Source organism: Watersipora subatra, chromosome 6 (assembly GCF_963576615.1).
Source record: "Watersipora subatra chromosome 6, tzWatSuba1.1, whole genome shotgun sequence".
Lineage (NCBI taxonomy): Eukaryota > Metazoa > Bryozoa > Gymnolaemata > Cheilostomatida > Watersiporidae > Watersipora > Watersipora subatra.
Genome location: NC_088713.1, coordinates 33,624,934 through 33,639,524, shown reverse-complemented (window position 1 = coordinate 33,639,524; position 14,591 = coordinate 33,624,934). Strand labels below are relative to the sequence as shown.

General features: G+C 33.0%; 1 protein-coding gene across 2 annotated transcripts in view; it reads right to left on the bottom strand.

Annotated features, from left to right (window-relative positions):
* Positions 1-14,591, bottom strand: part of LOC137397921 (ecotropic viral integration site 5 ortholog-like) — a 145,850-nt gene that overhangs the window by 103,976 nt on the left and 27,283 nt on the right. For both annotated transcript variants that reach the window (XM_068083995.1, XM_068083994.1), the window contains exon 3: positions 1,210-1,443. In XM_068083995.1, the coding sequence (XP_067940096.1) occupies positions 1,210-1,408 (199 nt within the window). In that variant the 5' untranslated portion in view covers positions 1,409-1,443. The remainder of the gene's footprint in view (positions 1-1,209; positions 1,444-14,591) is intronic.

Sequence of the window (14,591 nt, the reverse complement as noted above, 5' to 3'; positions counted from 1 at the left end):
TGTACGTCAGTTTTGATTTAACAAGTGCGGCGAGATATGTTACCATTCAAATCAAATTTGAGAACTCGCCCGACTCGACACTTTACGTAATATGGAATTTTTTATGTCGTACGAAGCAAACATCATAAAAGCGTCATAAATCCTGAAACTGTTCTGTGCATTTCACTAACCCACAAGGAACCACCACTAGTTTCAATCAGATTCTAGTAGTGAAAACAGTCTAAGACAATGAAGTGGATTAATTTTATATATTGCAGCTGTGTGAAGACTTACACTCTTTTTAAAAAGACCTTTCTATGACCTTTCTATTGTTTTTATATATTCCAAATGGGTCTGTTTTTAATTGTTTTGAGCCTTGTTTGTTTAGATCAATAGATATTAACTGCATTTACACCGGTCAATATTATTGGTTAATGAATAGATATGAATAATATCATTGGTTAATGAATAGATATGAATAATATCATTGGTTAATGAAAAGATATGAATAATATCATTGGTTAATGAATAGATATGAATAATATCATTGGTTAATGAATAGATATGAATAATATCATTGGTTAATAAATAGATATGAATAATATCACTGGTTAATGAATAGATATGAATAATATCATTGGTTAATGAATAGATATGAATAATATCATTGGTTAATGAATAGATATGAATAATATCATTGGTTTATGAATATATATGAATAATATCATTGTTTAATGAATAGATATGAATAATATCATTGGTTAATGAATAGATATGAATAATATCATTGGTTAATGAATAGATATGAATAATATTATTGGTTAATGAATAGATATGAATAATATCATTGGTTAATGCTGTTTAAAGCAAATTAGACTGCGAGACCAAAAGCATATTTTTATTTCATTCAAAACAAGTAATGGGTGCGAGATTGGCCTTGTCAGTCGTAAGGGGTGATGAAAAGGAATAGGGAAGCCCGGCATTATGGGTAAAAGATATAATATATATTACTATTGACTACAGTACAAAATATTAAGCATTTCAGCAGTAGGACGAGGTGATGTAAGGATACTATAAAATAGGTCCACATGTACACGTGCACATGTACACTTGTCCATGTGCATGTACACGTGCAAATGGACATGTGTAAATCGACACGTGTACATGTACACGTGTACATAAAAAAGAAGGCAAGCAGTAGCAATGAGTAACATAAACTTAATTTCTTACCATTAGCCTTAGCACCATCGGTTTGTGAGTTGGTCTCACATGAAGTAGTTGAGGAATTTAAAGTAGGGGAGGATGACTCCACTGTAATTGACATACTCATGTTTGTGGCAGAAGTAGAGATGTCAATTGAATCAGACAAGCGGGTTGACATGTCGACAGGTACTACCAGGTGCCCATTAGTGACTGGCAGTGTGGGCATGTGACTGCCACTGGCCAGTTAGGCCTGCCAAATACCTAAAGTGGAAGCAGCCAAGTAGTTGAGGTCTCCTAGACAAACTTTCTTTTTTAGTGAGACGGCAAATCAATTCCTAACTTCAGACATGGTTATCCCAGAAATATGTAATGAATGATATATATATATATGGCTTGCCCAAATACCGACAGCGATCAACTCGGGTGAGTTACAGAAAAGTGAGCTATTGTGAACAGCTAAGATCTTGAGGCGAGTGCTCAAACACTCAAATCTCTGGTGTGAGACCCGAGTTAGAGCAGAAATTATCACTCATATGGGTTAACCGGGGTGAGGAAACAAATTATATATATACATACATATGTATATATACATATATATATATATATTTATATATATATAATATTATATTATTATATACTATTATATATATATATATATATATATATATATATAATAGATAAGTGGTCAGGCCTACTGCTAACAGCACTCTCCGCTCTAAAAAGTGTGGAGTGTTATAACTAACTAGAGTGTGGAATAGGTTAATTTTACTTATCTTTATTCCAGATTGATGTTTTATTCTGGGTGACCCCAGAATAAAACATCAATCTGGAATAAAGATAAGTAAAATTAACCTATTCCACACTCTAGTTAGTTACCCTAGTTAGGTATATATAAATATATATATATATATATATATAAATATATATATATATATATATTTATATATATGGCAGGTCCTTAGACAAGACCCTGTATATTGTCTACAACCTCAATGATGAGTGCAATAACCAAAGCCATGCCGGCTCAGATGTCACCTGGTCAATCAAAGACCGCGCTGCCTGTAGCTGAACCAGGACAAGGCAGTGAACAACCGGTTCAAAAAACGGTTGAGTGCTCAAACTCCCAGGTCTCTGATGGGAGACCCGAGTTAGAGCAGAAATTACCACCCATATGGGTTAACCGGGGTAAGGAAACAATTTATATATACATGTATATATATATATATATATATACAGTCAAACATGGATAACTAGAACTTCAAGGGACCGAGCAAAAGTGTTCGAATTATCAGAGCGTTCAAGTTATCAGAGCACTGTCACAAGTCCATGTATTTACTTATTTATTAGTAGATACATGTACATATACAAACTATAGTATAAATCAAAAGTACAAATGGCTTGTTTCAAATTAAATGCTTCTAATGTAAAGTTTAAAACATTTTTATCAAAAAGTACAGAGATTTTTCTATCACTTGAGATTGGTTTGTTGTTTGAGGTGATGTTATTGCCAGGACGTTTTTTAGATTGACATTGGCAAAACTTGATCGTTGTTGAAATGCTCAAAAGAAAATACATCTTTTTCTTTTGAGCGTTTTACCCACGATCAATTTTGCCGATTTTTCTTGAAATTTATGCAAAGATTACCTCACTTTACCTCGCTTCCGAAGGGCGATCGCTACGCGGATGTTTGGTATAAATCAAATTTCACCAAATCTTTAGAAAAGTCGTTGACAAAAATATTTTGCCGATGGTGGTAATAACGACGCTTATGAATTACGAAAAGTTGAGGTTTACCTCTATGGCTTGGAATAAAGTGATTTTCTCAAGCGATAACAACCGTTTCGGTAGCCGTTGGGCAAAAAACATTTCGAGTTAACAGTGTTGAGTTCGAGTTATCTATAGCAATTTATCATTACGTAGGAACGGACCAAAGAAACCGTTCGAATTAACCATATGTTCGAGCTATCCGTGGGCGAGTTATCCATGTTTGACTGCATATATATATATATATATATATATATATATATATATATAGAACTATATTTCCCAACTAGGAGGCTTCTATCAATATATAATCCATGTTAGGAGGCTCTGAAAAATTAGGAGGCGTCCAGGGAGCCTCCTAATTCTAGCAGTGTTTATAGTGCTTAACAACCCTATAGAAGTATTTTAAACATGATTCCCATAATTGCCTTATATATCTATATTCATATATATGGAAAAGAGGAGACAACTCCAACAAAAATGTGTAATTTTCTATCAATAAATTACAAACTCTAGGAGGCTCTTATATATGGAACTAGGAGGCATATATCAATTTTAAAATATTCTTACTTTTAAGTGGTTTGGTATCGTTTCAGTTAATAGCACAATCTATTTAAAAACATATTGCAATAAGCTCATGACTAATCATCAGCCAATACAAGGAGTTAGCAGCTATGTCGGATACAGTCAGTTTTGCTAATATTCATGATAGCTTTATTAGATTTGAGAAATAAAGTTGTATATTAACAAACTACAATACATTACAATTTATATGCTGACCCTCTTTATGGTTTTCAAGACTGTCATTTAAGCACTCCCTTTTTTTGCATGGTTTCTCATTGATCTGCTTTTTTTTGTGAAAATTCACAATAATTGCACATTATGGTTTCCACTGATGTTTAAGCATGGCTGTAGTAAAAGTTCAAATAAGTCTATAATCAGTACAATTCATATTTTTGCTGCCGTTGCATCCAGCCACAAAATATATATTTTTTTGAAACTTTGCATCCGAACGCGATACCTGAGGGATGGTTTTTTAGTCGAAGAAATGATTTTTTAAATTTATTGAAATAAAGTGGCAAAAGTATAACCACAGTATATACCAGCTAGCGAGATGTGGCTGTTATAATGTTGCTGTGGCTGTTAGGACTATTAGTTCTTCACCCATGTAGTCTACTAGAGCTTGGTAGCAGCGGAATAACTACATGTAAGGGAACACGTCACATTTGGTAAGTTGTTCATGTTGTTTTAGTCAATTTACAGTTTATTTACTTGAAACATACAGTTGTAGAAAAGCAGTATCAATTTTATTTAAGATTGAAAAAGGACTAGCGTGAAAAAAAGTATGTTTCAATTATTATAATTTTTAAAGAATGTAGCATAGAACACGTTTGATATATTTTTTTACACCCGTTTATGTCATCCAACTGCTGATATTGTTCTGCATAGAAAAGTCAAGAAAGTTCAGCGTTATAATACTATAAAGGAGAATATCAAAACTTTTTGTAAAATCCTAATTTTGGACTTTATTATTGTTACACGAATGTTCAGTTTTGTAACATCAACACAGACACGCCAGCTGACAATTAATAGTTATTTTAGTGAATCAGTTAATTCTCTAACTTTAATCTATTTTCAGTTATTAATATAATAATTTTTGATGCTTTTTTATAATGATAAGTAAAGTTATTAATGTGGTTCTACCAACAGTCTAAACTGTTATTAGAATAACATGATCATTATGTTATTGTATTATTGTTATCATGAATAGTGAGAGTTTGCGTATTTCAGTTATGATTTTGTAAGTAATAGTAGTACATGCATAGGCATAAGCAAGTAAGTGGGGTATATGCAGCCTTTGAATTTTAAAACTTTTAGTATTTAGTTTGAATCTTGTGTATTAATTGTGTAGTAATTAAGAGCTTAGCTGTTTTATAGAGCTTCAGTAGTAGGTGGCAGACATTCAAGTTTGCCAAAAAAACCTAACCAGTGAACTAAAATGTGTATTTTGCATTCATTTTGGTTTGTATATCTGTTTATGTTATTTGAATTATCTATTCATTTTTTGTAGAAACTTGGTAAGCATTATTGCCAATATATTCATCAGATGGCAGGGAGTATTAGACAAAGTTGGATGTTCTTTTCTAGAAAAGGTATGTTGCTAATTACACGTTGGTTTGCGTAAAAAAATGTCAAAATAATCAAGGTTTCATCTACCGAGTTTTATAATATTTTTTAACATGTACATAATTATAGATTACAAACTATAAAACATATCAGTAAGGTTGTATTTTGAAATGTAGTAATGTTTTACGTTTTGGCAAAGTTACTATGATAAGCAAAACTTTAAATTCACCAACACAAAATATACTGTACAAAGTTTTACTGTAACTAGCAAATGTATACATGACGTAAGAATGTAACAGCATACCCAAAAGTAGTTTTTCTTTGTATAGTTGCAAATAATCAATGACGCTTCATAATCAAATTAATCAATTAGTTATGGATAACTGCTGGATGAGAAGCATTGATGGCCCACACCAAAGACTGATTTGCAGACATCAAATTAAAGGTATGCGATATTGCAATAAGTTGCTGTAAACTAGCACAATATACATGCAGCCAAAAACTAGTGTGATAATTTGATATAGCCATAGCTTCAGTAAGAAAAGTTGTCAATTTTTACAGGCATTGTATTATTTCAAACACTTACCTAAACCCTTATGCCACTTTTGTGTTCTATTCATCTATTATTGGCAGATTACATAATATAAATAGCGCAAACCAATTAAAGGAATGTAGCATAGCAAAGAGATTTAGTATTGCTCTTCTTAGTCTTTATAAGTCATGGTTGCAATTGCTTAGCAATTGCATAATTATATAAAATGAATAGTTTTCTATGGTTACCCATTACCACTTTTAGTTACTCAGCCAACACTGAGAGTAATTATCAGATTTGAGATATCATGTTTAGAGGCAGGAGATTGACAAATATTTTGTTGGTTGTTACTCTTACCCTACCGTATGCGAATCTATGCTAAATCTATCAGCAACTGCCGTATGCACATTTTTGCGAATTTTCCAACAATTGCGTGATCACCTAATTTTATTATCCGTTAAAAACATAACGGATGATTTTAAAACTTTTATGGTATTGTCAGTGTGGTTCGAAGATTTCTCTAATAGATTAGTCTAAGATAACCAAGCAGTTTCAAATTTTTTTTTGGAGAATTTTCCAAAATAAAAATGGACATTGTTTGTGTGAGTTTTGTTAAGTATCGCGCAAGTCAGAAAACAGATAATTACTTACATGTATGTTGATGACATTATAGCCAATTCAAATTCAGATTTTTGTGATTACACAGATAATTAAAGTAGCAGCAGTGACTCTGATGATAGTGAAAATAATAGTTGTGTAAGTGTAAGGGACATTGTAGAGCATCGTTTTCGCTTCGTAGCGATTGTAGCTTCACATAGCTTTAGCAATGCACAAAGTGAAGGTACATTGATTTTTGCATAGCACTGTATGTTAACATTTTAGCAAAATAAAATATATTACAAAAAGTTTCTAGATAAACTTTGAAGTTGAAACAAAATAGTATACATGCTTCATGTACATATCAAGAAGCTAAATTGGCAATTTTCGGTGAAAAGGCTGCCGGTAGGCCGGTAGCTTAGTTTGTACATGGGTGGCAGTAAAAGGGTAAAGCTATAAAAGAATTAGAGATACAAGTGTATGTATTTCCTTTTAAATGATTTAGTGAACTTTGATAAATCAAGACAATGAGTTTGGCAAATGATATATATTTATAAGATGCTGCTGAAGTTGCGCAATTCAACTCATGACTTTTAATTATTACCTCAAAATGTTGAAAACACGCGATAGGAAGGGCCAGAACACTACTAAAACTCATAGTTACTCAAACCTGAAATACAATAGGTTTCATACAAATTGCTATACAATAACAAAACTGCAAAACTATTGGTAAAAATATAAATAGCAATATATATTATTATTTTTGGCCTTCGGTATCGGGCAGCATGTAGGCGTTTTGTTTGCCGATGTTAACAAAAGTTTTACTAATAAGCTACATAGTTTGCTCAATTATTGGTGTCAACTTTAAAATTTAAAACAAATGTAGTGTTAGCACTTTTAGAATATAATACAAACAACGCAGAGGAACTTTTTGTGGCATATGACTTGAATTGAAGAGTTCTCTGAAAATGCAACATGTATTTGCCCATTTTAATACTTTAAAATGTCAAAGGGAGCTCATAATGAAAGCAACTTTAATATAATTTCAAGATGCTCAAAGCGGTACGGATGTTATGTTGACAAACATTTAAAGGTCACTCTGTACTATGGCTAGTAAGTATTTACATGTATTTAGATTGTGCATTGATGCTTTCAATTAGGTAGTGTAGGAAATCTATTTACATTAGCTAAATTACCAGCATGTGCAGTACCCAGCTTTGTTTCCTATCCATCCCAAACATTTTGCCAATGCTTATAATAATTCATTGCTCTTTTCAAATCTGATTTCTGAACCAAAGGTACTTTTAGCAGTATAAGAACATATACTTCTCTTCCTATGGGTCTACTCACTGTTTTGTAGCAGCAAAGGCCATTGTTTTTAAAAGGTCTAAGAATTGTATTACTTATTTTGACTTCCATTGGTGCTCGTAGCAAATATAATTTCAGTACAACTTGCATCAATAAAGTTATTATTACTTGTTTGTAAAGTATTTGGAGCAAAACAATATTTTATGTGCACAACAAACATTTTTGCTGCAAGCTTACCAAAACAAAATAAAACGTTTATTTTTATGTTACATTTTAATTAAACATCATGTTCTATTCAGTTATTGCTGTCAGTACTATGCAGTTATTGCTTTCAATGTTCTTTGTGCATTCTTGGCACACTTTTATGTTAAACTTCCAATGAATTAAACACTTTAGAAATAAAGTGTCCAAACAAGGATGCATAACATGAGATTGGTCACTGGCTTGTTTTGACCTATATCTAGCACTCTTTAGCCAAAGGTGTCTAGCTTTACTAAAAAATTTGGTAGTGAAATTGTACATAAATTCATTGCCTGCATGCACGTCAATCATGATGCCTATGCTCTTATTATGTGTGTTCTACTATTGCCTGCTTAGCTGATTCACTTTCTACTTCTCAATAGCCTCAGCCTCCGAATGAAAACTATTGTTGTTATTTATATTCTTTGTAACTTTATAAGGAAGGAGGTTGTGGTTGGGCAGCTCATTTGCTTTTCACTGTATTAGAAGTATTGCAGCACAAGTATAACTGCAGTAATAAAATCTGCGCAGAATTGCATAATGTGGTCTTATTCTCCAAGGTCTTTTCACTAGCAGAAATGACCTATGTACTTATGCAATTGTGGTTTGTGCTTAAAGTGACTCATTCTCCTAATGTGGCATGGCTTGCTATCTTCTTGCATGCTAGTCAATTGATTAAATAGATTGTAAGAAACAAGTCAACCTCTCATTCCTACACAACCTAAAGACTTATCACATAAATTCAACCTTCTAGCGAGATTGTAGCCGCTAAACTTTTTGCTTTTTTCACGCATCTAGCCATTTAGGGTTTTTCAGCAGCAGAAGAACAGACTAAGCATGTCACAATTGGTATATTTGTTTATCACAATTGTTTTATATTACTTTTGCCAATTTTGTCATTGAATTAATTGTACCATATTATGGTGAAAAGGCATCATGAAAAGTATTTTACTTCGCCTCAATACCAATGCTAAAGGTTAGACCGGTGGTGGCCATTTTTGACCTTTAGGGAGAGCCACTTTAAATACTATTTCTAAGCAACTTACTCATGTCATCAAATTGCGACGGCAAACAACAATGCATAGGTTTTCGCAGCTAATTTGGATTTGGATTTTACTGCCTTAATTGCAGGATCGTAATATTGTCAAGTTAAAAAGGTCGTGAAACCCCAACTTTATAATGCTAAAAGAATGAAATTATTACTAATTTTCATAAAATGATAACTTTGTAATTATACACGAGGGTAGCTTTGTGAGATTAACTGACACACATTAAAATAATTATGGTAACATATAGCATGGTAGCCAGCAATTGATGAATATCTGTGACTCTGTCGATGCTCCTAACTTTTGTAACTTTTTAAAAAACATTAAAATAATTATGGATGCTTTTTATTCTGATAAGTAGTGTTAGCTGATTGATAGCACCAAACAGGCAGAATTATTAGTAGCCTATACTATACTGCCCTGAGCAAGCAAAACGCTGTATCTTGATATTTGTGAATTGTTCAGCACAAGCACAAACGCGTTTTGGTCGAGCCTGGCATCAGTATTAGCAGTATTTTAGTTGTTTTTATTTATTTGTTATGGTGAGATATCCAACAATCTTTACCGAAATTCTTTTCCGTGAAACTTTTAAATCAAAGGAGTTATTTCACTTACGGCATTTTGTTTGCTTAAATTGACAATTTACTAAGCTGGCACTAGGCAATCAAAACGCCCTATCACTGCTGATAGCGCCTTTTGATTGCTTAATTGGACTGGTTTCTCATTGTTAGTTTGCCACAAGACCATTTGCCATGACTGGATTATCAAAGGATTACAAATTTAAATTCTGATATTAACCCGCAATTAGTCAACAAAATGATATATGTTGCAATTCCTATTACTCATCCAGTCAACACATGGAATAAAGCCCTGTAATAGCCATATTTAGCTCAAAAGTTAAGAGATGATCAAAGATCTAGGTATCCTTCAAATCAGATGTCATGAAATGAAAGGAGTAAGTAAAATAGTAGTTTAAAAAAGATGAAACACTTTTATTGAAAATAATTTAAAACAAACAACTGAGTGCAATAATGTCAGTATTTAAAAAAAGCAAAGCCTTCCAATGGACATGTAATTAAAACAAATTTTTCATCAAATCTCTGAGTCGGATCTTTAAATCGAGACTTTTGTCACTTAGATATCCTCCTGTCATAATAAATATATTATGATAAAAAATATAGCAATAAGATTGAGCACTTAGAAGTGCACTAGATTGTAGGAGCTGCCTTAAAACAACCAAATATATAATTATGCTTCAGTTTCGCTTCCCTTTGTTTATATACTCTTTGATTACATAATGCTGCTCATAATGTCCAACTTTGTGTATGTTCAGGCCAATCAAAACGCTGTATCTGCAGATAGAGGGCTTTGATTGCCACTTTATGTGTGGTAAATGTGGATAGGGCGTTTTGCATATTGTGAAAAGTGCTATTTCTGGTCGTCTCAGATATATGAAATTTCGAGACATGTTAGATCTCAACCGAAATTACATATAAGCACAAAAAAGTGAATTTTGAAAAACTTTTTAGATAGGGCGTTTTGCTTGCTTAGGGCAGTATAAAGTTATGATAATGTATTATTTTCATTAGAATTAACAAGTTGATGCATTTTAGTTGTAATTTGATACGGATTTAAACTAGAGGCTGAGTCATAAGTAAGTGACTGGAGTAAATGAAACCCTTTAAATTGTTGAAGCTTTAAAATCTATGTTTCAATTTCGTAGAAGAATATCGCATGAGATAAAATATTACTGCTTCATAGAATTTTAGTAATGGGAGGAAGGGACACGGATTTGCTGAAAAACCTAAAAACATCAGGCATCTTTTGCATCAATTTTTAATCTGCATAACATCTGTTTGGGCTATTAAAATTGTTTTGCTTATTTTGGTAGAAACCTGGTCACCGCATCCGAGCACTATATCCACCAGATGAAAAATGGTACGAAGCACAGCTGGACGCTTTCTTGAAGGGGGGTATGTTGCTGATTAACGGTTAATTTCCACCAGAGCGTGCCACATTAATAAAAGTTTTATTTCAAAAAGTTTATAAGAAATAAGATTACTATAAAACCTTTGTTTGAATGCCATGGCACTGCATTTTTTAACCCTTCCAATTATAGTAGCAAAAATTGTCGATTGTGCTTCATAATATATGTTCAATCTTTATTAGCTTCAACTCTATCTAAAACCTTTTTGTTATAGATTTTATTTTTCCAACACGTTAAAAAATAGTACTACTCCAACAACTTAATGCATTCCTATTTCGTGCATTGCTAATGCTATGTGAAGCTACGATCCCTTCGAATCTCGAAAAACAATGCTCTACCATGTTCCTTACTCTTACGAAACTATTACTTTGACCACCATTGGAGTCACTATTGGAGCTGCTACTTTAATTATATGTGTAATCACTAAAATCTTAATCTGTCATCAACAATCATCAATAATGTTATCAACATGTGTAATTATCTGTTTTCAATTTTGGATGTACTTGCAAAAGCTATAATAGCACTAAATATTTCGAAAATCAGAAAGAACAAATGTTTCTTTTTATGTTGAAAAGTCCTAAACAAAAATTAGAAATTGCTTCGTGAGTTTAGGGTAATTTTACAGGGAAACTTTTGGACAACAATGTCAATACCATAAAAAGTCTTAAAGATTGTTAGTTATGTTGTCAACGAATAATAAAATTAAGTTACTACGCCATTGCCAGGAAATTCGCAACATGCACATATGCCGGTCGTCCATTGATTTCGCATAAATGCGCATGCAGCGGTGAAAGGGTTAATAAAATATTATAGAATCTCCAATTGAATCCCCATTCATTTAAACGCCCCTCTCCTAGACCTGCACTATAATAGATGACGGTTAAAGACGGAACGCCACCGTTCAAGTGAACGTTACTTCTTTTGAAAAAAAAAACACATAAAGAACTATATAACACACAAACTAAGCTGTGAGCCAGTGATAACATATACACTGGGCGTTGAGCTTGCAAAATGCCATTGTTAATTGTTTATTCTAATGCTGTAGCATGTGCAAGAAATTTTAGCCTCAAATAGTAGTACAGATTTCATCATATTTGCTAAACCGTTTTTTCATATATGCCAAACTATCAAGTCCGCTTAAACAATAAAATTATTATCAGCCTGATAGAGTTATTAATTATTTTCATGATGCTGCTTTCAAAGCTTTAACGAAAACACTGTAAAGCTTAGAAGTTAGACAACTCGCTTCAATATGCATTGACAAAAGTATTAATTGCTATTGTTGTAACTGAGTCATTGTTAGTAAAAATTTGTCAACATTTTTCTATCCATTCTGTCCAAAATTGGATCCAAAGATCAAAGAATGTTGAAGTCGCAGTCAGCTGGAAGTGGTTGTCAATTAAAGGGTGACACTCTAGTTTTCAACACTTCTAGAGTAGTACTCAAATGAACATGGCCTTCAAATTAAGATTCTACCTTATGTCAATTTAGCTGTATTTCAGAATGTTATAATATTGGAGTTTTGGGTCAAGGTTAAAATAGCAAGCATAACTTTGCAAATATCGACGCAAAAAGATTTTAGTTTTAAATGAGGCTCTGCTTTCATATATTTGCAAATCGCTAATGCATGAATTTAAAAAAAGAACCCAAGGGTATATTTCTCTTTGTGTAGTAGCATCTAATCAAAAATGCATTGATTTTAAATAAGTGCAGAGTGACATACATGGATTATCAACACCGAAGAGTGATTTTCAGACATCAGATTAAATGTAGGTAATACTATGATAAGTGGTTTTAAACTAACACATTGTACTTGGGACCCAAGCGTGATTATTTTGCTGTAGCTCAACTGCAGTAGAAAAAATAAAGGTGTCTAGCTTTTCAAGTATTTCAGTCGAATTCGTGGCCTACATAAATGCTGACACTAGTCTTTGTGTTCTGCTGCTGTCAGGTTACAAAACATAGCTCTCCTAGTCAGAGTCATTTATGTATCTAGAGCAATCTAGGCATTAGTGGTTTCAATGAACACCTGAACAATGCCGTGTTTAACCACAGTGCTTGACCCCATAGGTCAAGTATTAGCCTAATTAATGACTCAATAAATAGCTAACCAGTCAGGTCACACTAAGCTTAGCAGCAATCGTTCTGAACACTGGCCATTGAGACTGCTCAATGAATGTTAATCCTGATCATTTCTCTAATAGTTTGAAGCAAATAGAAATCCAAACTGCTCTATCGCATGCACACAAGTGGCACACTATTTAGTTTCATAATTAGCTACTAAAGTAGTATATAGAAGTGGTCATCAAAGTACCTTCTACAGTATATGTGTGTTTTGAATAACAATACACCGGTTAAGTATTATATTACTAAATGAGAAATGACACTAACGAGCATTTATGTCCTTATTGTTCACTTGTATCTGAGAAACCGTCAATTCTGTTTTGACTTGCCGCACATAAACCAGCTTATTCAACTTTTGAATGGAGCTGAGCAATGATATGTGATTCATCAAAACCATAGCTTATCAGATTTTTATAAATGATAATTCACATTATTTACTATTTCAGTCAGCAGAAAACGGTAAAGTGCAGAGGAAATAGCAGAATTTGACAAGAACTGGACTGAAAAATCAGGCAAACTGCCAACAAGATCAGTGTTGGATGCTATACACTCAACGCTGCCTAACAGAAGTGTTATAGTGATTCGGGCTCGAGCCAACAACTTGCTAAAGAAAGCTGCGAGAAAAAATGCCAGCTGAATTTTTTATGTTGTTGAACCTTCTTATTATCATTGCGTGGTATTTGTCAATAAATGTGCTCTTTTTGAAGACTAAAAGAGACCAACTCCGCAGTAATGCACTTGTATAGTTATTTTGTATCAAGCAGTCTTAGCTATTATTTTATGTACAGAAAATGTGCATAAAACAATGACTATGATAGATAATACAATACCGACAATAGATATTATCTGTTGTACTGCACTGTACACTATGATGTATTATTCAAGAAACACGCTCTAAGATAAATTATATTAATTCTTTTAAAGAAAAACCAAATATAAGGAAATATGCCGCAGCAGCCAGTCTACTGACAACTTACTGTCAAACCGACAAGCCCAAAAAATTACTTAGAACGCTGTGCTTGACTAAAACAATCAGAAATTCACTACACAATGAGAAATATATCTTTTTGGGTCATTTTCCAAATTTAAGTGAATGTGTCTGAGTAGAATGTTTTATCAATTTTTTGACAGTTCAGGGCATTATTATTACTGGTAAAATGTGAATAATAGTATTCAGTATTACTATTGATCAATAAAACCACCCAAAGTCAAGAGATCTAAAGTTAGAAAAAATTTGGTACTGTGCTGGGTCCAGCCCGACTGATCATTGCTAACAATAAATTGCAGTAAGAAAGAAGTTTTGAACGGCGAAAATGCCCTCAAGATAGAATGTTATTGTATTTTTTATTGGCTCTCTATGTGACATTAAGTTTTTCCCTGGGTTCTACATAGGCACAATGGGCTTGTTTGGAATCTACCCAATTTATGGTGGTGTGGTATTGCGCCGGTTTTGCAACCTGACACTCCATTCCCGAGTGGGGAAATGTTTTTACTTAACGTTCTAGGAGTGGCTTAAGATGAATAGAAAGACATTGCTGTTATTGTATGAGTGAGTAACTAAGTATGTTGTGCAAGTAATTCATATTATTACTGTAGATAATATTCACAGCAAGCAAAAATGTGTGTGTTTCATTTTAGCAATCACAGTAACTGAGTTGCGTCCATGCATTGTTACCAACTAACT